The sequence below is a fragment of the Aspergillus sclerotioniger genome (assembly GCF_003184525.1).
Source record: "Aspergillus sclerotioniger CBS 115572 chromosome Unknown BO94scaffold_4, whole genome shotgun sequence".
Classification (NCBI taxonomy): Eukaryota; Fungi; Ascomycota; class Eurotiomycetes; order Eurotiales; family Aspergillaceae; genus Aspergillus; species Aspergillus sclerotioniger.
Window position 1 is genome coordinate 202410 of NW_020290994.1, and position 24396 is coordinate 226805.

The 24396-nt window shown below is 49.1% G+C and overlaps 10 protein-coding genes across 10 annotated transcripts; 6 read left to right on the forward strand and 4 right to left on the reverse strand.

The window, feature by feature from the left end:
- Positions 1-1973: 1973 nt before the first annotated feature.
- BO94DRAFT_275203 (glycosyltransferase family 20 protein) lies at positions 1974-4251 on the forward strand. Its single transcript, XM_025606588.1, has 5 exons — positions 1974-2618; positions 2719-3091; positions 3161-3531; positions 3583-3922; positions 3975-4251. The coding sequence occupies exons 1-5, from the start codon at positions 2315-2317 to the stop codon at positions 4132-4134; spliced, it is 1548 nt and encodes a 515-aa protein (XP_025471211.1). The 5' UTR covers positions 1974-2314; the 3' UTR covers positions 4135-4251.
- BO94DRAFT_275352 (uncharacterized protein) lies at positions 4193-4851 on the forward strand. The gene has a single exon (XM_025606589.1). It carries the CDS (start codon positions 4369-4371, stop codon positions 4711-4713), a length of 345 nt encoding a protein of 114 aa, XP_025471212.1. The 5' UTR covers positions 4193-4368; the 3' UTR covers positions 4714-4851.
- BO94DRAFT_275537 (nucleic acid-binding protein) lies at positions 4799-5660 on the forward strand. The gene has a single exon (XM_025606591.1). The coding sequence runs from the start codon at positions 4885-4887 to the stop codon at positions 5536-5538; it is 654 nt and encodes a 217-aa protein (XP_025471213.1). The 5' UTR covers positions 4799-4884; the 3' UTR covers positions 5539-5660.
- Positions 5661-7095: 1435 nt separating this feature from the next.
- On the reverse strand, positions 7096-9154 carry BO94DRAFT_609713 (methyltransferase-like protein). The gene is made up of 4 exons (XM_025616586.1): positions 8166-9154; positions 7730-8077; positions 7519-7674; positions 7096-7461 (listed from the first exon to the last, which is right to left on the reverse strand). The coding sequence occupies exons 1-4, from the start codon at positions 8842-8844 to the stop codon at positions 7427-7429; spliced, it is 1218 nt and encodes a 405-aa protein (XP_025471214.1). The 5' UTR covers positions 8845-9154; the 3' UTR covers positions 7096-7426.
- On the forward strand, positions 9136-10381 carry BO94DRAFT_457074 (tyrosinase family protein; the record flags this gene model as incomplete). Its single annotated transcript, XM_025607725.1, has 4 exons — positions 9136-9291; positions 9345-9492; positions 9546-10099; positions 10178-10381. 4 exons carry the CDS (start codon positions 9136-9138, stop codon positions 10379-10381), a joined length of 1062 nt encoding a protein of 353 aa, XP_025471215.1.
- Positions 10382-12138: 1757 nt separating this feature from the next.
- BO94DRAFT_457423 (uncharacterized protein) lies at positions 12139-12814 on the reverse strand (the record flags this gene model as incomplete). The annotated part of the gene is made up of 2 exons (XM_025607743.1): positions 12139-12623; positions 12676-12814. 2 exons carry the CDS (start codon positions 12812-12814, stop codon positions 12139-12141), a joined length of 624 nt encoding a protein of 207 aa, XP_025471216.1.
- A 550-nt stretch (positions 12815-13364) lies between these two features.
- On the forward strand, positions 13365-14006 carry BO94DRAFT_542750 (uncharacterized protein; the record flags this gene model as incomplete). The annotated part of the gene is made up of 1 exon (XM_025613105.1): positions 13365-14006. One exon carries the CDS (start codon positions 13365-13367, stop codon positions 14004-14006), a length of 642 nt encoding a protein of 213 aa, XP_025471217.1.
- Positions 14007-14448: 442 nt separating this feature from the next.
- BO94DRAFT_508921 (uncharacterized protein) lies at positions 14449-15124 on the reverse strand (the record flags this gene model as incomplete). Its single annotated transcript, XM_025609683.1, has 3 exons — positions 14449-14584; positions 14637-14914; positions 14968-15124. The coding sequence occupies 3 exons, from the start codon at positions 15122-15124 to the stop codon at positions 14477-14479; spliced, it is 543 nt and encodes a 180-aa protein (XP_025471218.1). The 3' UTR covers positions 14449-14476.
- A 310-nt stretch (positions 15125-15434) lies between these two features.
- On the forward strand, positions 15435-16408 carry BO94DRAFT_457993 (uncharacterized protein; the record flags this gene model as incomplete). Its single annotated transcript, XM_025607771.1, has 2 exons — positions 15435-15908; positions 15995-16408. 2 exons carry the CDS (start codon positions 15435-15437, stop codon positions 16406-16408), a joined length of 888 nt encoding a protein of 295 aa, XP_025471219.1.
- A 5395-nt stretch (positions 16409-21803) lies between these two features.
- On the reverse strand, positions 21804-23673 carry BO94DRAFT_531432 (DUF1254 domain-containing protein). The gene is made up of 2 exons (XM_025610897.1): positions 23569-23673; positions 21804-23493 (listed from the first exon to the last, which is right to left on the reverse strand). The coding sequence occupies exons 1-2, from the start codon at positions 23569-23571 to the stop codon at positions 22105-22107; spliced, it is 1392 nt and encodes a 463-aa protein (XP_025471220.1). The 5' UTR covers positions 23572-23673; the 3' UTR covers positions 21804-22104.
- Between the last annotated feature and the right edge of the window lie 723 nt (positions 23674-24396).

A 24396-nucleotide genomic window follows, 5' to 3' on the forward strand; every position in this document is an offset into this window, starting at 1 on the left:
GCTTTGACACTGGGGTATCCAGGGCGGATTGATTCTCCAACGAGGTAAGACACTTGGGCTGTATAATGAATGGCCTATCCAGTGATTTCCATGCAATACATTCACATGGCAATGATTATTCAATTGAATACTTTCAATTTCGCGTCCTTCCGCTCTTCTTTCTACTTCCCGCTCCTTAACAGCCATCCTTCCAAAGTAAAACACCCCAAGCCATCTGTGGTTCGGACCTTCCGATCCCATCTCGCTCATCCATACAAATCTTTCAACCCATACATGATCCAGTGGTTCTAACAAAAGCATACATAGTCAAGTGTCAGGATGAATCATAGTGTCTTTCAATACCAAAGGCGATGATCTAAGACACACACAGGCTCGATATAGATTACAGTATTATTTCGTCATAGCGTCTAGTTAGTCCAGTCTTAAATCCGGCAGATTACTTTCAAGTCCTGGATAGAACAGCTTGTCCGGCCTGTCTTCTATTTAGGCTGGGAGCTGATATTTCGTTTTGCAGATGAGGATGAGAATCATAGGATAGGAACGCCCGTACTCCGTAGGCCGAAGGTTTCTGTCCTATCATGTGATCTAGTCGTCTTTGTTCCTGTCTCTAGCTTTTTGTTTTCTTAGTAAGATTATAGAGTCCAGTTGCCTGGATCTGCAATAACGCAGGGTATGGCGGAACTGCAGTAAAAGCCCTAAAAGGATCCGGATCATAATTCCAGATATGGGATGAGACGGACAAGGCCTTTTAGCGTCCTAGCTGGAAGGATCATCTATCAGAAGCACTAAGAGGTGTCGTAGTCTCGTAGATCGTCATTAGTACCCCATGGACATGTCCAGTAGGTTCCAGAGATGGGAGCACATGCCCGAGATGTGCTCTCATAAACCAATCAGCTCCGGAATCTGGGATCCGTCCTTTAATTGCCGTGGCCTTGGTAGTACTATAGGGAACTAATCACACATGCAGAGGTTCGCTCGGCAGCCATGATAGATCACTGCTTTGACACGGAGTCCAGACCCTTCGATATCGGCGGGGTAATTCGGGCAGCAACAAGGAAACAGGCTGAAATGGAATGGATGGATGGAGGGTGGGTGCACGCTCGTGTTTATTCTTGGAGAGATCAACTTTGCCATGCAGATGACTGCTTCGACGCCACCGGGCATGTTGGACCAACTGAGTCAGGACGGAATCTATAACAGCCGCGAGGGGTATGGAAGGGTGACATTATTACGCCGTCAATCCGTCATCAGGCCATAGGCTGGGCAAACGAATCAGTTGATGTGCGAGGAGTGGAAGGGTGGCACAAGCATCCTGGTCCTGAAACGAATCGACGTAGGTACCCAGTTGGCGTGGGTGGAGGAGGGACGGAGGGAGGATGCCAAACCATGGCGAGTGTGGGCATCATCAACCGGCGGGGGGGTACGGGGAGGGGTTGTGAGTGGCTGGAAGGGCTCCCGCATTCATCGCGACCGGCGGTGCAAGTCATTGCATTGACACTCTCCGTGACTTCATCGCCCGCCCCGGAACTATTCTGCTCCCGACCAACGCCTTCCCTTCCCTTCAACGGCCCTTCATCCTCCCCGTCTCCTTCCTGCGGAGAAGCAACAACGGCTCTCTGTGAAAGAAGCATCACCAGCAGTTTCGGCTGCCTGCCAGAGTGTGAATCTTTGCCTTCTTCACCACCCACCCACCCCAGACCCTGTCTGCTCTCTGCTCTCTGGCCTGCTTCTCCTGTCGATGAACTTGCTAGTGAGGAGCTCTAGGTGGACTCCGGCACTACTGCTTGCTCTTGGTTCTTCTTGTGCCCAAACCTGGGTCAGTTGGTCCGCGCACCGGGCCCTCAAGTGAGGTCACTCCTTCGATTCTTCCCCGCCGCCGCCTTGGGACATCTTTCTCTACCTAGCACCAGTACCTACCTATTTACCAGCTTGAGCTCTGACTTGCAGAGCACTAGAGAATATTGCCATCCGTGCTTTTTTTTTTTTTTTTTCCCTTTTAACCCACAGGCGATCCCCCCTCCTCTTTCACCGTGCCTCAGCTGCCTTGCCTGGTGCCTGGGTTCACTGATTTTCATTCAATTCTTGAACTGTTGTTCCAAACGGCAATTGCCCTTTTATTTTCTCTTTCAGTCGTTGCTCACTAAAATTAAATAATCATAATCTGATAGCACCCTGCAGCTTACTCCAGTGCCCCGCCCCGGACTCATCTTGTCTTGGTGCCCTTGATCTTTGATAATAATCTCATCTCTCATCCTTTGGGCCGGTTCAGATCAGTCTAACCCCATTTGCACATACATCCCCGACAACTGTCAGCATGCCTTCTCTGGAAAACCCCACTCAGAATGAGGCCCGGTTGCTTCTCGTTTCCAATCGGCTGCCAATTACAATCAAGCGGTCGGATGATGGCCGTTATGACTTTTCCATGTCCTCCGGCGGCCTGGTCAGTGGCCTGAGCGGTCTGTCGAAATCCACGACCTTCCAATGGTACGGCTGGCCCGGCTTGGAGGTCCCGGAGGCGGAGATTCCTGTCGTGAAACAGCGCTTGAAGCAAGAGTACAATGCGGTGCCTGTCTTCATCGACGATGAGCTGGCCGATCGTCACTACAATGGTTTCTCCAGTTAGTAATTCCGATCCCCTTCCATGTTGACGAGACGAGACGAGACTCCCAGCTCTAGTTGCCAAAGTGCTTGCTTGCTAACAGATGCCGCCTTGTCCAGATTCTATTCTTTGGCCTCTCTTCCATTACCACCCCGGTGAGATCACTTTTGATGAGTCCGCCTGGGAGGCATACAAAGATGCCAACCGCCTGTTCGCCAAAGCCGTGGCAAAGGAGGTGAAAGACGGTGACTTGATCTGGGTTCATGATTATCACTTGATGCTCCTTCCCGAGATGCTGCGAGAGGAGATCGGCAACAGTAAGGAAAATGTGAAAATTGGTTTCTTCCTCCACACTCCCTTTCCTAGCAGCGAGATCTACAGAATCCTTCCGGTGCGGAACGAGCTGTTGCTCGGTGTCCTTCATTGCGACCTGATCGGATTCCATACCTACGACTACACCAGGCACTTCCTAAGTGCTTGTTCGCGACTGTTGTATGTCTTGAACGAACCTACTTTTCCCCTACCGGTGGCTCTGTAAATACTAACATTATGGACCTGCAGGGGCTTGACAACCACTCCAAATGGTATCGAATTCCAAGGAAAAATCATTGCCTGCGGCGCCTTCCCGATCGGTATTGATCCGGAGAAGTTCGAAGAGGGTTTGAAGAAGGAAAAGGTCCAGAAACGGATTGCGATGCTGGAGCAGAAATTCCAGGGTGTGAAATTGATGGTGGGGGTTGATCGTCTTGATTACATCAAGGGAGTTCCTCAGAAACTGCATGCCCTCGAGGTGTTCCTCAGTGATCATCCGGAGTGGGTTGGCAAGGTTGTCCTGGTTCAGGTTGCAGTTCCGAGCCGGCAAGATGTGGAAGAGTATCAGAACCTGAGGGCTGTTGTGAATGAACTGGTGGGCCGGATAAATGGCAAATTTGGTAGGTTTCGCGCCTCGGGTGGGCGGTACACTATCGCTGATTGATGATCAGGCACTGTTGAATTCATGCCAATCCATTTCCTACACAAGTCGGTCAATTTCGACGAGCTGATTGCTCTGTACGCGGTTTCCGACGCCTGCATCGTTTCGTCGACCCGCGATGGAATGAACCTTGTTGCCTATGAGTACATCGCCACTCAGAAGAAGCGCAATGGTGTCTTGGTGCTCTCGGAGTTCGCCGGTGCTGCTCAGAGCCTTAACGGCAGTATCATCATCAACCCCTGGAATACCGAAGAGCTGGCAGGGGCCTATCAGGAAGCTGTGACCATGAGCGACGAGCAGAGGGCTCTCAACTTTTCCAAGCTGGATAAATACGTCAACAAATATACAAGGTGCGATCTTGTCTGGAAATGCGAGAACATTGGAACTGACTATCTCGTCTAGTGCATTCTGGGGGCAGTCCTTTGTGACGGAACTAACTCGCATCTCGGAGCGTTCAGCGGAGAAGTTCCATGCCAAAAAGGCGTCTTTCAGCTCCAATTCTGAAAATGGGGAACATGCAAATGGTGTGGAAACTCCAGCAGAGGAAGAGGTGACGCAGTGAGCTTGGTGGCGCTGCAATGATCAATTCAAAATGGGAATGCGTGAATGAATGACTTAGACGTCTGTTTTACTGGTATACGAGCACAGGCGTGGCGAAGTATGGGCCTTTTTTTTCTCAACCAATTTACATTTCGGTTTTTCGTATGGAATCTTACAAGAGTGATCACTGAGTCCAGACCTCAAGTTCAATGGTGTGATTGGGCGTGAGGCATAAGGCGTCTGGTTTTATGTGTATATGGGAGCATTATCTAGATCTTCTTGGCCGTGGGCCTCTCTACTCTTCGTGGTGCTGGGGGTGTCGGTGCTTTGCAAGGGTTCGAAGCATCGGCTAAGTCGATGTCTATCTTCTGAAATCACACATTTGATATATCTATTTCAGAGTTGCATTCATCAAAGAATTGTACCAAGACAGGGTTCAACAGGCTGCGTGGAGAATGGGTGCAAACCATGCAAACACGCCCGAGATTTCACTCGTCCGCGGGCGCGATGCTCCTCCGGCCTGGAAAGTAGCCTTGCAAGCAACTCCCATTGTGGTCGACCGGGGCAATCGCTACTTAATTGTTATCCTCTGAGCGGATAGACATTTTCCTCCTTCCACAACATCCTTTAGGTCGACAATCCGCGTCACTTCCCGTGTCCGGCAGCACCGCGACGTCCACAAACCTCCCCGTCCAAGCCCATTGAACCGGCCGTGCTCCAGCTCCAACACCACTACGACAAGAGAATCCAAGTCCTCACACACACCATCAAAATGCGCCCTACCAACATCTTCCGGGCCATGCAGCCCATCCGCTCCTCCCTGATCCGTTTTACCACTCCCTCCGCAATCACCCCCTCTCTATACCAGCGCTCTATCTCAACGACCATCCCCCGACTCAACGAGCCCATCCCACAGCAAGAAGACACCCAGTCCTCGACGTCTGTCGACACCACCGTCATCCCCTCCATCCGTACCTACCCCTACAAAATTAAGAGCGGCACCGTCGTCTCCGTCGGCCGCATGAGCCGCACCGTCCGCGTCAGCCTCCGCCACACCACCTACGACAAGCACATCCAGAAGTTCTACCCCAAGACAACGACCTACTTGGTGTCGGATCCCCGGGACTCGCTGCGCGAGGGCGATGTCATTGAGTTTTCGAACGGACACCCCAAGACTGGGAATGTGCGTCACGTCGTGGAGCGCATCATTGCGCCTTTTGGAACGCCGATTGAGGAGAGACCGCCTGTTATGACTCGCGAGGAGAGGGATGCGGAGCGTGCGGCTAAGAGGACTGCCAAGTGGCAGAGACGCCAGGCTAAGAGGTTGGAGAATGGTGGGGAGGAAGCCGAGCGCGAGCGTGAGCATGTGGGACGGATTCAGAGATTGATCTCTGAGAGGATGGCTAGGAATGCGGAGGCTAAGTAGTTTGGCTATATGCTAGTCTTCTTGATTGAGGATGGTGTGACTGAATTGGTGTTAGATGATTGACCTGGGGAGTCTTTTTTTATCTCTCTTTGTCTGCTCGTTTATGTATGTAAACTTGTGTGTATATTACTAGCTATTTCTATGGCATATTTGTTGCTCTTGTCTCTTTCTATCTTGGTTCAGCTGGGTTTTCAAGAGTTGGTAATTATGCTGAGTCAAGTACTAGGATACATTATATCCTTAGGATGGGGGATAGGCCCAAAATAGGTAGACAGAGTCCAGGTCTTCCGTTGGTGCTAACTAAATTTCTTCACGCAGTCAACTCCCTTCTGTGCAATTGGTTTGGATAACTGATGAATGCAAAATGCTTGGTGTGAATGATTCCTTATGATGGGTCTTGTCTATGCTTATCGGACTGGTTGACCGACCACATGAAGGTCAAGTGGCAAGAGAGGGAAGCAGAGGGCACGACTATAATTCTTTCGTTTTTCAGGGGGATTGTCTGTGGAGTGGTTGGATTGAGAGACAATCATGAATGATGATGTGATCTCGATGGTAGGTAGTAAGGACTCATAGAACTTTTATACGTAAGTCACCTCCCCCGCTCCTTCCCATGTCAACTTCCACACTCACTCATATACCTCCTGGATAAACTACGTTAGAACACCCCGAGTGCTTGACCAGCTCCATCACGACTATCAGTTCGACAACCACAAGAATTCATGACGCTCTGGAAACGCTTTCTGATATGTGACTATCGCTTGGGATCCGTTGGTTTAATATGATAAGGTTGTGCGCAGGGTGATTCAATAAACTGAAAACCAATCTCGATAGCTTGAAGACCAACCTGGAAAATGCCAGGAGCTGGACCGAGAACGTATACAGGCCATTGACTATTTCTAATGTGCCATAGTATGGCACATTGGTAAATAATGACCCGGAGGCCTTTTCGAATATGCTTATGAGACTGCGGAGACCCAGAGTTATTCAAGTGTCCACGGGAATCTCTACATCATCGACTGAGGAGTTGTAAGCTAGATGATGTTTCCGCATCCTCTTTCAATTGACCCTGATAGTCATCTTTGACATTCTCCAGGAGCTGCTTGGTAGATAGATCTCCGACTTTCTATCGGCTATCTGGACAGCACGTTCCAGATTCTCCGAAATCCATGCTCGCGACATCCAATTTACCCCGGACCAAAACGATGTGGCGCTCAAAGCCACAATGAAGGACGAGCGTGAAATAGTCTTCCACCCCCGCATTCTCCCTTCTGGTTTCGCGAATCGTTGAATCTCGGTGGAAATCTAAATGATAACTCGAGACAAGTTCTCGATCTCGTTTTAATGTGAAAACCAGACGATCATCTTCGGACTCGTGAATCTCTCGATATCGCCATGAGATTTACCGATATCTACCACTCATTGACGAAGATGGCAAGCCCAAGGCCGATCCCTGAGACACTTCTCGTCTGGCAGTCACCTCCCTCGCCTCGTGCAGTTGCGTGCAGCTACTTGTTGCCCTGGCCCATATCCACAGTAATCGGGACTTGGCACTTTCTTTCGTCGACTTCATTCGCTTCGTGTCAGCAACAGGTTACGGTTCCTGGCTCAGTTGCTATGCAAATGCAATTCATTGCAATCTAGGTGACACAGGCCATGGTCAGAGGTATGAAAGAAACTACACAACTTCCAGAGAATAGCTCCCAGCGTTGACAGCAGTCAAGGGGCCTTGATCTCACGTCTAGACGCGGCACCAAGCTTTGAAGACGTCTTCCGCGATTTCATGTCCAAAACAACCAACGCCCACATCCAAAAAGCCATTGCCTCGTTCGAGTAAGATCTAGTAACGAAGGCAAAGCCTGGAAGCAAAGACTACACAACCCCCATTTCACTCCCTCTTCGTTGCAGACCAGAACTGCGTAACTGCGCGTCCCATCAGCAACCGTTCTCACACCTTCCAAGAAAACGGCAGGCACTCACCATAAGTGAACTTCAACAACGTCTCCGGCTGCTCGGCATACAGACTGTCGATGTTCTTCCTTGACGTATGGTCCACATCGAACCCGAGCAGATCTGCCAGCTGGAGCACTTCCTCCGCAGAGAGCTGGAGAGCAGTGTAGGTGCCCCATTTCAGCGCTGTGTACACGTCAGGAGTCACAGGGAAAGTATAAATGGGGGAACAGTAACGCACGCCCAAGGTTAATCCACACCCCACCAGGCTTCAGCAGCCGATGTATGTTGCTCAGGAAGTCAATCACGTTCTCGGACATGTCGATGAAGAACAGCGTGACGACGGCGTCGAACTCACCGTCCCGGGGGAACATCTCCAAGAAGTCGCCCTCGACGAGCTTGACGGCCTTGTTTGGCCAGTGGTCCGGCACCGTTAGGGCGGAGTAGCGCGAGGAGGGGTTAGCCTGATGCGTCCATTTGGTCACGAAGGGCTGCAGGGTGTGCTGGTGCAGCGAGCTCGTGTGGTTCGTTAGCAGATGGTAGGCCAGGATGGAGCCGTAGTCCAGCTCGTTGGCCGTGACGTCGTACCCTGCGTCGATGTGAGGTCGCGTCGTCAACTCAATAAAGATGGATGGACGCACCGAGATCAGCGATATCGCTTGCCAGCCTGCCCATACCGCTCCCAGGTACAAGCACCTTGTTCCCTCTCCCCTTCCCGCCAAAATGTTGCTCAAGCTTATCCAGAACAGGCGGAAACACGGCCTGCCTTTCCTTGGCGCCCTGCGTGCTCCAGTCTCGCGAAAGATGACCAAATGCCAGGTTTACAAGTCCAAACTCCGCATCTTCTATGTCCTCCAGCGCTCGCGGGCCGGTGTGGTAATCCTCCCTCGCAATCTGCGCGATCTTTTCCGAGAATCTGGCGTTCACCTTGATTCCATTCCTGGCTTGCTCGAAGTGTGCAGGGTAGCCGAGCTTGTTGCTTATCGCCTTCTGCGCGGGCGTCTGCTTGGAATACCGCGCATGCTTCCGCTGGAGCACTTGCTCGGCGAGAAACGGATACTGCTCGAAGGAGTTGATGCAGTGCGCCAGTCCATCGGGAAGGGAGGGGTATCTCTTCCTTCTCCCGTCTTGTGTTGCGCGCACGGGTTTGGCGGGCTCGGCGAAAGCTTCGAAGGCTTCTTTGAAGATTGGTGCTGGAGGAGCGGCAAGCGGGGAGGTGAGCGCGATGTGAAGTGCTTCGGCGCGCTCGGAGAGGGAGGAGAGGAGAACTGCAATGTCAGACAACGAGGCGGAGCCACGGATGGCGAGGTAGAGGGGGAAGACGATGCAGAGGAGGAGAGCAAGGAAGGTGCGCATTGTTGTGCTCGTGGTTTCAGAACGGACGTGGGTGAGGAGGGTCGGTTCTTGCTGTGGGAAGATGATACAGTAAGACACTGGGCCAATTCGTGGTACTGGAGATATCTGATTCCAAGAAACCGGAAACTTCACGCGCGAGCCCTTTTATCCAGGGCTTAATCTAAAAGGCGGTGGGGTCTAGTGCTGACCAGGCGCTTTCTTCCATCATGCACAGGCTTTTATTTAATGCTGAAACTATCGCAACCTGCTCTCTGTTCCCTTCCGGGCTGATTGCTAGCCATGGGCTGTTCGATGTTGTTCCTCTGTGTCCTCTGTGTTCTCTGTGTCCTCCCCAGCGCCCACCTCTCATATGCGCAACAACCACAAAAGTGCAGCAAGCTGCTGACACGCAAAGAATGGCGGACGTTGACATTTAGCGAGAAAGCCGAGTGGGTTGGAGCTGTCAAGGTGCGCCCTCCTTCCTCCCCGCAGGTAATGCGTATGTTGCTTATGCTGAGTAGTGCTTGGCAAGCATACGACATGAAAGGTTATCCTTGACAAAGGACCAGACAGTGCTTGAGGGGAAGAGAAGCTTGTATGACGATTTCTCTTATGCACACGCATCAGTGGAGCACAGCGTGCACAGGAATGCCTACTTTCTACCATGGCGTGTGTTCTACCCCCTCCTTGCCTTCCCCAAGCACATACTGACATGAGCGCAGACCGTTGGTTCACTTACCTATTTGACACCTCTCTCCGTCACACTTGCGGGTACAGTGGGCCAACACCATACTGGGACTGGTCGCGCGATCACGCAGACCTGTTCAGCTCGCCAGTGTTTGAGGACTCACCGGAGTACGGGCTGGGCGGAACAGGGGATTGTGATTCCTCCCCTGAGGCAGACTGTACTGTCACCACCGGTGCTTTTGCCCCGTCTGCTGGGAACTTTGAGCTTGCCTGGCCGATCCGACATTCGCTGCGGAGGAACCTAACGCTCATAACTGGCTGGTACCCCCATGAGCAGCCTCAAAACCGCACCCTCGGCCCGGACTTCGTGCGCAACCTGACCGAGCAAACCACTGGCGACTTTTTTAGGTTCCAGCACGCAATGGAACTATTGCACAATCACGTACACAATTTCGTTGGAGGTGACTTGGCAGGAGATTGCCCGAAGGTCTTGCCAGAGGAGGATTGCCAGGGCATGGCAATCAGCTTCACGCCTAATGACCCGCTCTTTTGGCTGCATCATGCGCAACTTGACCGATTGTGGAGTGAGGTACGCCTTTGAACCCCATTCTAGCTTCACGCTTCATAGGTCTGCTGCAGTACAATGTTACTGACATGAGTTGTACAGTGGCAGCGCCACCACCCATCCAACTTCGCCGCCTTTTCCGGCGTGCCCCTAACCCCGTACAATATGACTGACCCACGCTACGACCTTGATGCGCATGCAGATTATCAGATGCCCTTTGACGTTCTAAGTGTAGCTATGACGCCGAGGATGGTGTTTGATACGGAGGGTTGGCCGTTGTGTTATCAGTATATAGATGAGGAGTGACGGGTACTAGACTAGACTGATGCAATATTTTGGAGTCCCGTCACAGAGCCAGCAGAAAACAGGGCTCTAATTAGCCAGAAGATTACATAAAATGATAAAATAAGCATTATACTTCTATGAAGGAATGCCGGCTGTAGAAAATGAGACTATTCACAGTACGGGATGCAGGCAGCCTCTAAGGGCTTGGCAAGGCTGCAGGCGTTGGCGTTGCAGGGATGATAAGGCTGCAGATGTTGCAGGGATCAGGGAGTCTGTGGGACCGACCACCTATGGCCTCAGACAACCGGGGAACGTCCCGGCCAACACCTATGAATCAATACTGATAAGATAGGGTCTTTGCCTGACTACCTATTCTATCACAGATAGCCAATACCTAGCTCGTGGTTGTAGTATGTGTCATAGTTTTTCCTAGTAATAGTCAAAGCTCGTGAACGAAATCCTTCCTGTCAATTTACCATTTTGGGTAATCCAAGCGATGAGACCCTGAAAAGTGGGGCGTCAGTGATAAGCATGCAGCTACCTATCTACCTATCCGAGATGCGGCATTTTAAATGCGCGATTTTGTCATTGGTCCCATGGTATATCCCATTTCTTGTCCGTTGACACATAGAGTGCTGATACGATCTCCGCATATCGAATCATGAATGATATCTCTCATTGCACTGAGGAATGATCGGACTTGGATCGGGGTTCCGAGGGAACGGGCTGTTCCGAAATCATCTTATCTGATCAAGTGGGGGTGTGCATCATCCATACCTACTATTAGGTATCTGTAGGTGAATCCACAGTGTGTCACCTCTTGTGTTTCTTGAATGGGTAGTTTTCTTCTTGTTTATCGTCAGTTCAGCGTTATGTAGGCAAACCAACCGTATTGTATCATACATGAACAGTACACTTGAGATAGGGCCAGTAGTGCGTGCACGTATCGTTCCGTGATCCGATTTAACCGGATGTAATTTTGGCAGGGCCGGCGGCCCGGGGGAATTCCGCTGGTGCCTTTCTTAGGGACCCATATTATCCCTACTGGGTGAATTCCTCGCTGTCGGTGGTCGTATGTATGTATCGTCGTTTCAGGTTCTTCTCGATGTATGTACTGGAATCAAACTGTTGCTCTTCAACCTGACTCGGTGTGCCCTAACTATCGCTCTAGACCTCAAGTCTGCCGTTGTCTCTATCTCGCAGACCACGTCGCTTGATCCTTCGACGCCCTTTACTCATTGTGGAGCGTGGTCAAAATGGGTGTGTCTCAGTCCATTGGTTCTGTTGTCACCACGTGGGCTCTCTCCCTAGCCCACCTTCTGAAGGAAGTGGCGACATCAAACGTAGGGTGCTGTCTCAATAGTCTAGAACGAGCGTAAAGGGGAGAAAAAGCGTATGAAAGTGGTATTCGTCAAATGAAGCAAGGAGATCTCCGAAGGGTTGGCGCTCTATCTAGTGCCCCAAACAGGCAGGTGCCAGGGGGCTGCCTGCTACAGGAAAGCCCGTAGTAGTCCGGGATCTTGTGGTCAAATCTAATGATGTTTCCCCCGGGCATCTTGACCACCAACCATCTCTGACAAACTAGGAAGCCAACAACGAAGAAGTCTCCTGAAGTAGATATCAGCTGGAAAGACAACAGACGACAGATTGACACGAGCCCTGGAACCGTGAACAACAAGCCATTACCGAAGCAAGAAGAACCACCACGGATTGCGCAGACCGCATTTTTGAGCCATTCTACCTATAAGTGTCCACTATACTCCGTACTATATTGACTACTAACTAGACTCCTTAATCCTTTCATACATGTCCGGTGTCCACCCCTCATGCTGGCTCTCCATCCAATCATACACCTGTCTCCAATCCCGACAGGTATGCACCGTTCCTACGCCCGTAGCGACTTTATCCCCATTAGCCAATTTCATATTGGTGCCGCCCGACTCTAGAGTTGTATCGGCGGCGCAGAGAATGCCCTGCCGGAGGTAATGGAAGCAGTGCGCCGTATGGTCCGACCCATCGTCCCCGTTCACAACCACCGCGCGGATGTGGTTGAGGCAGTGCATCTGGTGCCACATCGACACCCCAAATGCGTAGTGCTCCTCCCCTAGAAAAACGAACCCCTTGCCGGGAGGCCGGATTGCGTTCCATTCAGCCGTCGCCGTGATTCCTTCCATCCCGTAGTGGGACGGGTCGTCGTGGAAGGCCGCTTGGATGGTGCGGACCTTTAGGGGGAGCTCGCGAGGTCGGTCGCCCGCGAGGTACGCTACTGTGCGTTAGTTCATAATTTCGAGGAGAGAGGCTGGAATATGGCGCACTGTGTCCCCGTGTTCCGCGCGTTAAGATGCGGAGGGAGAAGAAGAGGGCGCCCAGGTTCAGGACGAGGCATATGCTCAGCGCGGCGAGCAGGCCGAGGGAGGGGCCGCGGAATTGGGGGGGCAGGGACTTGGGAAACATCATGGTGTGCTGGTAGTGTGGTGTGTTGATGGCAGATAGCAGAGAGAAGAGATTTTTCAACACATCTATGGCCCTATCTGCTGTCTCACTTGGGTGGGCAAGTCGCGATGGTCCCGAAGAGCAGGGAAACACACGCAGGGCAATTTGTGGCTCCACAAAATAATACGAAGAGATCTAGATAGATAGGATAGACATCAGGATCTTGCTTTGGTCTTCTTGCCCGCCACGTGTCTAGTCCATGAAGTTCGACGAGGTTTGCGCGATACCAGTTATGACCAAAGAGGAAGGTGGCAAGGAAGAAGGATTGAGGGTATTCAATTTATCTCTTCACTACTCATTCTCTAGCGGATTACACCATCTGCTCTACGAAGGAAGGATTTGAGTCGGCAACTTTAGTCGGCACTTCACCCTACTTCTACCTGTTCTCCTTCAGATTGCCAAACGCATAAATTCCCAAGCGCGTGAGAAGCACTACGTAACAACACCTCACCCACGAGTCCCCTCTTTGCCTCACCCAGCAAAAGCATCCACTCACTCCCAATCTCCTACAATGCGTTTCACTCCCTTGCTCGGCCTCGCCAGCCTCGGCCTGAACATCCTCCCTGTCCACTCCGCTCCCACCGCTGGTTTGGCTCGCCGCGCCGATGAGCCGATCAACCATGTCTATCGCTCTGACATGATCGAGAAGCGCCACTCCTATGAAGTGGATGACGACGAGATCCTCCAGAAGCGTCACACTTATACAGTGGATGATGATGAGGCCCTTCAGAAGCGCCATTCCTATGAGGTGGATGACGACGAGGTCCTCCAGAAGCGTCACACCTACGAGGTGGATGATGATGAGGCTCTCCAGAAGCGCCACACCTATGAGGTTGACGACGACGAGGCCCTCCAGAAGCGTCACACTTATACAGTGGATGATGATGAAGCCCTTCAGAAGCGCCATTCCTATGAGGTGGATGACGACGAGGTCCTCCAGAAGCGTCACACCTACGAGGTTGACGACGACGAGGCCCTCCAGAAGCGTCACACTTATACAGTGGATGATGATGAGGCCCTTCAGAAGCGCCATTCCTATGAGGTGGATGACGACGAGGCCCTCCAGAAGAGGCATACCTACGAAGTGGATGACGACGAGGTCCTCCAGAAGCGCCACACCTATACAGTGGATGATGATGAGATCGACATCTAGACACCGTTCGGCCGCGGATAACTGAAGCTTTGCATGGAATGAGCTTTAAAAATGTCTATAACATATTCTACAGACGAGCGCGGCAACCCAACAACCCCGCGCCCTCTTTGAGTGTGTCCTTTTCACCACGCTCGTTATATAGCAGTATACATGTACATAAACAGAGTATATCAAGCAGTATCCCGAGTATTTTTCTGCACGTATGTGTATTATGTCCAGTCTCTCTACACCGTGTACGACCTGCCAGAGCCTGGCGACTAAGACCCGATTGCTCTCTTCTCTGGAAAAAGGGAAAGAAAGAAAAAACGAATAGAGGAGCTAGCAAGCTAAATATCTGCTTCATTCAAAGCTAATAGAATTCCATTGCGTTGAGCCATTGTACATTAAGATGATAGAGGGACACAAAGTTGCACATTCAGAATTGAACCACACATGACAAAATCAGGACATGCCAGCACTCCAGCCCGCATCTACAAATACTCATCCGGCATGGGGATAAGCGTCTCGTTATTAGCCGCACACATAGCCGGATGCTCCTCAGGAAGAGCCTCCATATCAGCCATCTTAACATCGGAGCACTATCTTTGCATCAGCATCAACTCTACTATGCGTAAAACCAGAGCAACTAACATGATATTCTACATTTCCCGTCTTGGGATCCCTCGCCTCGAAGTACATGACTCCCATCTCATCCGGCTCGGTCTGAAATGGGATCGTGACGTTCACACACAGCTGCCCCGAAGGCTGGATGGGCACATCCTGCAGGATGATGTAGGGAAAGTCATCTCTCTTTCTAGGCACTCTATGTTGGGCATAGAGGACCGTCACAAGATCCCCCGGGTGGCCGGAGAACGAGAGGAAACTGCGGGAGCGCCGGGCGTATTTTTGGGGATTATGCACTATCTCCCCTTCTCGGTATCAGCCTATGCTGCTGCTAGACTGGAGACAGAAAGGAACTTACTGCAGAAAGGGTTGTACTGGTCTATCTCTGGTCGGGTGTTGGGGTTTGGGGCGCGGGTCATCCATGGGAATTGGACGTGGAAGCCGGCGTGCGCGGCGGATGTGAGGTTGATGCTGATGCTGAGGGCAACTAGGAGGGTGGTGAGGAGGGGGGGCATGGTTGAGAGAGGTCAGATTCAGCAAGTTGAGGCATGCTCAGAAGTTCTCTTTCTACCTGCCACGTGGACGGTTAAAGAGGTCGGCCGGTCCCCGCCTGTGATGCGCGCTTATCTGATAGGTGCATGAAGGCACAGGGTCTAGGGTTTAGTAGTAGTACTAGTAGTAGTAGTTTTTGGTCATGCTGAAGGGCCTAGTTCCTGATGGAATGTAGCCCTAGTGCTTTAATATTATCTGCTTTCGCCCATGGTGCGCCCTCTCTCTCTCTCTTCTCTCGCTCGCTCGGCGCTACTCATTGACCGCCCCTCCGCCATGTCCATGTCCTCCTCCAAAGCAAAGTCCAGCTCTTCCCAGTATGCGCCCCTTCCGCTACACGACGATGGCGAGGGCTCCAGCGCAACTCTTGAGAAGCGCTCCTCCTCCGAGGATGATCACTCTGCTCCCTTGCTGGAAGCCGAAGACAACCTCCCCGCCCTCGCGCCATCCAAGCCCTCCCAGCTGCCCAAGCTCGTGCTTTACTTCTCTTTCGCCCTAGCGCTGCTATCAGCTGTGAACATCGCTCTCCTTCCTCCTACACTATCAAAGTACCGAGCCTACCCCTTCTCTGACTCTGAACTCGAGGCCCTCCCCTATGGCGACGCTAGGCTGGGATTGGACAAGGCAGCGAGTTTCATCCCCCCACCTCAGGTCTACCATCGCTCTTGGCCGGATAGAATTGCACGAGTGAGCCGGAAGCTGAAAAATGCCGTGTGGGGTCAGGGCGTGCAGGTCTATGTAACTGTCGAGGTCTGTATTACCCCCCTTCTCAATAAACCATCCACCTATTCTCTGTGTCTCCCACTCTGTGTGCAGCTGCTGACAAGCAAGAAAAGGACTCGACAATTATGCGCTTCCCCATCCCCTCCACCGACGCCAACGCCTGCGGGCTCTCCTGGCAGCCGCCTCCCGAGTTCTCTGCGCATGCCAAGGACCTCACAACCAAGGGGGATGTTACGGAAATCGAAGTCTGGCAGCTTATCGCACCCTCGGCCACCGACTCTTCCAGTATGGACGGGCTCGACTATGACACCTTATCGTATTCAACCCTTCCTGTGCGCGGAGAGCTGCTCGGCGTGCTAGACCTCACAGCTACGCCGAACAGCACAACACTGGAGTTCGCCTGTCCCAGCGAGGCGGAGAGTCTAGTGGTGGAGATGAGGTGCCAGCGCGTGGCGTGTCATGTGGACTTTATGCAGATTGATATAGTGCCGAGATTTGGGTTTGAGTTGGTGAGAAGGAGGGAATGAGTGGGGGCAGGAAGGTTATGTTGCTTTCAACTAGCGTCGATATTCACATAGAATGGATCCTGTCTTAGGTATGTTTGGTAGTCACCTGTACCCCCAAGTACAATCACCTAACCCGGCGGCATACTCCGCTGGGGATTCTCCCGCACATGGAATTGGACCTATATGTTAAACACTGGTGAGCAGGTCCAATCTGTTAGGTAAGGAGATGTCTGATTCTAAGAACTCCATAGAAAGAGAGCAATTCAGGGGCTAAGCATCTTTACCACTTAGCCTTAAAGTACGATTTCGAGATCCGTGCTCAAACTCAGACGCTATACGTTTAGAGAACAAACGACCTTGTAAACCGCAATCGAGGTTCTTTCAATAAATGGATACAACCTGGTGCGACGGCGGCCTTGCCAAACGTCATGCAATCAGACATTGTGTCGGATGACTGTTGCGTGATGTGTTTTAAAACGCCAGCCCGGCGATGTGGGCGCTGTCGCAGCACACATTACTGTTCAAAAGATTGCCAAGCAAGAGATTTATTTGGGACTGACTAAATGTTTGACACACTAACCTTGCTGCGGCAGTTATCTAACCGCCTGCAGCAGCTGCCTGTAAACTACTTATCTTAATAATTCATATATAATCCTGTTTACTAGTATACCATGTTCTTTATTAAATAATATATAAATTTATTATTTTTTTAACATTTCAAATCAAGAATTCATGAAGTTATACAGATATATTAAGTCTCTTTTTTTTAATTATTTTTAGATATTTCTTTAATTAACTATCTTACTCTGTAGTTCTCCCGTGCTATTATCTAAATATTAAGTTTAATTCTGAATAATCTTAATTTATATAATTAGATCTAACTTAGCAGTCTTTACTTTAAGATTATAATACTTTTTAAGTAAGCTATTAAGAACTTTACAGACTTAAAACTTTTAATATAATAGAATTTCTATTTCTTAATTAACTGTTCTATTTATATAATTATATATTATTCTTTTATATAACTTAAAGCCTGACTTCCTTTATTTAAATTACCAGCAATCCGAGTATTCCGGTATTAAAATACTTTTAAAGATTCTTTTTTACTTTAAAATATAATAATATAATAATTATTGTTTTTAGTAAAATAAGTAACTACAAATAAGATTAACTCTAATCTTTATTATCTTATTATTATTTTCTATATTTTAAATCTCCGTATAAATTAATTTTCATATAGAATATAGAAATCTCTACAGAATCAGAATATTAATAAAGTTAATAAAAATTCTTGATTAAAATTCTTTAATCTTATTCTCTACGTGTAATAACCATTAATTAAAAATCTTAATTATATGATTCCCTATATTAAAAAGACTCTAACTTAATATTAAATTTAATACGTGTGTTACAGACCCCTGCTAGCTAAAACGACTAGTGAGGCGGTTACGTCAGGCAGAAGGCTACGCCCGGAAAGAAGACAACTCTTATCGGGTAGAACCCCGAGCTGGGCCGTCATGTGTCACACGTCACGTGAACATGGTATACAGACAAGCATGTAGTATACGGCATACTATCATGGTCTATGACTACCGCATGGGTATACGGCAGACCCGATGGTATATAGGATGGTATACGGAGAATAGGATATATAAGGACACTCCTTCATGTACTTAGCTAGTTCTGTTCTTCGTGCTCAATAACACTGTCTTTAAGTAACCATATGTTTTGGTAAAGCTTAGTGACAACACTCGTCCGCACTTACTTACGGATAGCTGCGCGGCACTATTCGGCCCTACTTCTCTTCTCTTGTCCAAGACCAGTTGTTCCTAGATAGTCATCAGCCTGATACCACCTCGATTCAGTTCGACGGTACGTATACCAGTGAAGCTAAGCTAACCGGGACAGGGAAGCGATCCTAGGGTTTGACAGGATCCTCATCTTATTAAGAGATAGTTCAACCTCGTTCGCAATACAGTCCAGAGATATGGCATTCTTGATAAAGATATATAGAATATGGATGAGACTGGATTTCAGATGGGAGTTGCTTCAACCGCTCATGTAATCTGTGGCTCAGAAACACGAGAATCGCGTGCCAAGTATATACAGCCAGGAAATCACGAATAGGTGACTTCGATTGTTGCAATCTCAGTCTCAGGAATAGTACTGCCACCGCAGATTATCTTTGCAGCGCAGGATCATCAATCAACATGGTATAAAGTCTGCCCAAGATCTTATCATCTGAGTGTCAGCGAAAATGGCTGAACTACCAATAAGCTTGGTTTTGACTGGCTTCAGAATGTGTTTGATCAGTATACAGCTTCAAAAACTGTTGGCGAGTATCGCATGTTGATTCTTGACGGCCACGGCAGTCATGCAACTCAGCAGTTTGATCAATTCTGTACAGCACAGAAAATTATTCCTTTATACGTGCCAGCCCATTCATCACATAAACTGCAGCCGCTTGATGTCGCTTGCTTTGGGCCGTTAAAGAAGTTATATGGCCAGCATATATCTAAGGCTATTCGGTATGGAGAGGAATCAATCACTAAGCTTGATTTTTTACAGCTATATCACAGCGTACATGCCAAGGCCTTCTCCAATATGAATATACTCAGTGGATTCCGTGCTACCGGCCTCGTTCCTTCAAATCCTCAAAAGGTGCTTTCAACGCTACGGATTCAATTAAAAACACCAACTCCACCAACATCCTCACATTCTAATCAGTCTTTCTATCTCGGGAAAATGCCTGCAAACTTATGTAAACTTAGAAGGCAGAGACAAGAACTATAAGAACTCGCAGATCAAGGCCTGGCATCAATGGTTTCACACAAAGTTATTAAGAAAGTGATTAAGGCTGCGGAACAGTCTATACAGAACGCAGTCCTGCTTCAACAACAAGTTAAGCAGTTCCAGTCTATACAAGCAAGTAAAAAAGAGAAGGGAAAGGCCTTACGTCATTATATACAGCATGGAGGCACTTTGACAGGCCAAGAGGGCTTTAATATAGCTCAGGCGCGAGAAGATGAAGCAATTCAGGCCGCAGCACCAAGGCCGCCCAGGGCACGCCGGCCAGCCCGCTGCAGTATATGTGGGAGTGAAGGACACAATCGTTTACAATCCCCTCATGAAAACAACAAGAATTGATGAATATAGCCTTTCATTGGTGGTTGAATAGCCTCAGGAAGCGGCCAGCGAGGCAGTCAGCGAGGCGGCGGCAGACCGCCGCCGGCTCGGTGTCCGATTACGTTAAAGATTTTGGATAACGTAAACCACAAGCGAGCCGCGAATCTAAGCGAGCCGCGAATTTTTAACCAAAATTCCACCCTCTTTATTCAATGCGTCATATCTTCAACACCACATATAATATGCCTTCTTCTAAAGAATCACATATCTAAATAGCTATTTCAGCTTATCAGAAGGGTCAAATTAAATCGGTATTACGTGCTGCACAGGTTTTTGCGATTCCTGAAAGTATTCTATATAATTGACTTAACAGTGTAACATCACGATCAGAAATACGCGCTAATAATCATAAACTTACTCAATTTGAAGAAGAAACGCTTGTTAAGCGATTATTAGATACAGATATGCGAGGATTTTCAATACAGCCTGAATTTCTATATAAAATGGCAGGAATACTACGTGCACGTCTCCGAAATTATACAGCAATTATTAGATCTAACTGGCCATATAATTTTACTAAACATCATCCTTAACTATAGATATAATATAATAGACGGATTACATATTAACGTGCAAAACAAGAAGATTTAAAGATTATAATACCATGGTTTCAAACTGTTCAGAAGACTATTCAAGAACACGGTATACACAAAGATAATATCTAGAATTTTAATAAAACTGGTTTTATAATAGGGCTCTGCTCAACTACTAAAGCTATTACTACAGTAGAATGCAGTGAGCGACCATGCAGAGTTATTCAGGGTAATCATGAATAGGTTACAATTATTGAAACAGTCAGTTCAAAAGGCGTGCATATACCACCAGTTATTATACTTAAAGCAGGCAACCAATAAGCTGCCTGGTTTCAAGAACCTAAGCTTGCTAGAGACTGGTGGATTGCAATAAGTCAAAATGGCTGGACCACCGATAAAATAAGTCTTCTTTGGCTAAAGAATGTCTTTAAACCCTTCTCTAAGCGCTATATGACCGGTGCAAAACACCTACTTATTCTGGACGGCCATAGTAGTCATTTGACTGCTGAATTTGATAATCTTTATAAACAGAATATAATAATATGTTTTTATATACCTGCCCACGCTTCGCACCTTCTTCAACCGCTTGATATAGGTATTTTTAACCCGCTTAAAAAAGTGTACGGGAAGCTTCTTGAAGGGCGTGTAATTAAAGGCAATAATTATATTAATAAAGAAGACTTTTTATCATTATATCCAGATATATGGGCTTAAGTCTTTACTTCTATAAATATCTGCAGTGGCTTTGCAGGAGCAGGGCTTAAGCCATTTGATTAAGAGCGTGTTCTTTCCAAGCTTACCTTTCAACTACGTACGCCTACATCTGCACCATCACTAGTTGAAGGATCAATTTCGTCTGCTTTCCAGACCCCATAAAATACTCGCCAGCTAGATCGAAAAGTACGCAGCCTGCAGAGTAGTCTTAATACTAAACAAAAGCTTTCTAGCAGTCAAGTTGCTCATATTCAACATCTTGAGAAAGCTGCTCAAATGGCTATACAAACAAATCTTCTTTTACAGTAAGAAATCAAGATTTTACGGGCTGAAAATGAGCGAAAATATAAAAAGAAATCAAGAAGGCGTGCTCTACTAGGAGATGATACCCTTTTATCTGTACAGGAAGGCCAAAATCACGTTCAGCAGCTAAATACGCAGCTTATTGAGCAACCTGAACAATCTACTCCTGTACCTCGTCGACGGGCTCCGCAACGCTGCAGTGGCTGTGGAACAGTTGGACATATAATTCAGAACTGCTCTAGTAAATAGCTACTTTTTCATATATTTATTTAATCAAATTTCATGAAGTTGGTGGTTGAAAAGCTTTAAGTAATGGTGGCTATAGCAAAGGATCCGCGGCTCGCTTAGATTCGCGGCTCGCTTGTGGTTTACGTTAGCGATAGGTATCGTCAACAAAAGCTGAATCGCGGTATTTTTAATTAGACTGATGAACGCGTCGCGTGGGCGCGTGTGGCAATTCTAGGACATGGTGCGTGGAGCTCAGCAGGTGGGGCTAGATTGGGCCAATAGAAATATAGAGAAGTCGGAGGGAGCCCTTCCTCCTTTAGAGCATTATGGATCAGAGATATCTGCAATCTCATCGACCATGGAGTGCTCAGGGCAGACGTCAACCCTCTCGATATCCGTCATTATCTACCACCAGAATTGCAATACTCCTGTCGGTACTGGATACATCATGTCATAAAATCCCGGGCCTCATCTTTTGAAATAGAACAGACACGATTATTCCTCCAGAAGCATTTTCTTCACTGGATGGAGGCAATGAGCCTGCTGGGTCTTATATCAGTACATCCTTCCAAAAAGCCAAAGCAATGTCGCGAGTATCGACTGTGATTATGCCATAGCACTGGAAAAAGAGAATAGACCGCTGTCAATGAGCATAATATTGACGACTAGCAGAATGATTATATTAAGGGATTTTCATCACGAAATATCTCCTCCCTAGAACGTCAGCGCTCAACTTCAATGTCCGCTCTCCCGTTACTCCACTTTGCGAATAATAGGCGGCGTCCAGGAGTCGTCAAGGATCCCTTCCTGGCCCCAGTAGGCACGGATATAGAGCGAGAACCGCCCATCGGGGGCCGGAAGCCAGTTGCTTTCCTTCTCCCCGCCCGGCGACTTCGCGCCCGTGTAGAGGGTGAGCGAGCCATCGGCGTTGCGCTGAAGCGTCTTGCTTTTAGTGCCCAACGAATAGCGCTTGAGGTCATTTGCGTGGAACAGGTGCTTGTCGTTGTAGAGCGTCAGCGACCAGAACCCGTCGACGGGAGGTTCTTCTCCCGCAGCAAATATGATTTCATAACTGCTGCTGCCCTCCAGCTCACCGCCCACGCTGTCAAAATCAGTATAGAAGTACTGCGTCTCTGTCGGCCTATTGTCGAACATGTTCGACTTTGAGGTGCCTGTCCGGTTGAAGTAGTCTACGCCAAACTGCGCGTTGTTCGTCGAGCGATTCCAGCTGTTGCCGGCCGGACGTCCATTGTGCTTCCACTCGAAGAACGGGGGAATGACCCTGTCCTCGGCTTCGACCGCAGTCGCAACCACTACCTTTTTCAGTTCGGGATCCTTGGCCGCTGCATCGAGCAGCAGACGGAACTGTCCATACAGCGCCTCTTCACCTTGCAGAGGCTCGACCGTGTTGAGCACGTCAGGGAGCTGATCAAAGAACTGCTCGGGGATCACCCACTTGGTCTCGCCGTCGCCACCGTCGCCTCCAGGGCCGGGAATGTCCTCCAGGTTCGCCCATTCGATCGTCTTCATTTTGCCGGTGAAATCCTCCAGCGGATAAAAAACGACGCTGTTAATTACCTTCTGGATCGCTTCTTTATCTTCGGGCGTATCATTCTGAAAGATGCGCGGGATAGCATTGGCGAGAGGTGTGGAACACCGAATCACCTCGCGAACGCCATCCGGCTTTAGACCGTTCCACCTCGGGCCCACTAGCAGATAGAATCCGGGCTTCGTGTTGTAAGGCTTGCCGAGCTGGCCGAACTGGTCGGTGCGTGCGTCATAGAGGGCGTAGACCCAGAAGCGGTCGCCAAAGTCAGGCACCTGTGCAATGACCGGCTGCTCGTCGAGCGAGAAGAAGCCAAGCCCATAGACGACGTCCTGGTTGGGACAGGTGACAAAAGTCTCTGCCGGCTCGATGTAATCATGCAGCATGCCAACTTGGCCGCGCGGCGCGACAGGTAAGATACCATCGAGCAGGCCGGGCCGCGGGGCTTGCGTGACGCTGGCTTCGCGATTGAGCATGTTCACCATCGGCCAGCCCCAGATATAAGCCATCTGCGCAATCGTTCGGGCATAGCTGGGAGTCATGATGATGCCCGTAGCAGGCGGCGTCACAGCTACGGATTCCGCATGATATTGCGCCTGCAGGGCATTAGTTGTGGCTGCGACAGAGGCTACTGCCGTTACAGCAGCAGGGATTGTCGCTCCGGCACTCACCATTGTAAAGGTTGGGGTTAAAATCAAGGTTGACAAGTCAAGAAAGATAGCTTCGACGATGTAAACAAATGAGCGCTTCGAGTTTACTTGCGTATACCTCCGATGTAGGCAAAAGTCATGCGTTTCGCAATATGTAGCTTATCGATGCTGTCAAAGTGCGGGAAATTATGGGATTTTATCCTCGAGGGGCGGTCGGGATAATGTGATTGAGGCCATTTGGCCGCGCATATCTGAGTTTCCACTGCTTTCGCAATTGGCCGAGGCCTATACTGACAGGGAACCTGCATATTTACCTGCAGATGCGTGGCTTCATAATATCCACTTCTCACAGCCTTGGCCAATAGTTGGACCAGATTTACCGCTTGGTTGAAGCTGTGTTTTGTCATGAAGCATATTGTTACAGTCATCCTGACGAATGTGGCGACGCATCCGTTACCCCTCACGATAATCGCTTTTTCCTTCCTGTAATAACCACGCGCAGACAGCCCAGAGTACTACAACACAGGGATGGAATCACCATGCCGTTTCCAGCCGACGGTAGTTGTTACTAAAGAGAAACCAGTCTGATATGGACTTTAATTAACTTTGATTAATTTTGATTAATCTGTCAAGTACTGTATCATCTGAATGTGCAGAGCATACAGGAGACCAATTGGAAGGCGCACCAAGATTAGACCTCACCAAGCCGCGGTTTGGGGTTTCACATCCTGGGCTTGCCCATGGTTCACCCAGGCTGGGGGCACATGTACACATGTATATTTACCTGGCTACCAGCCTCCCTGTATCTAACACACAAAATCCTCTACCATGAATGATACACACTGGTTG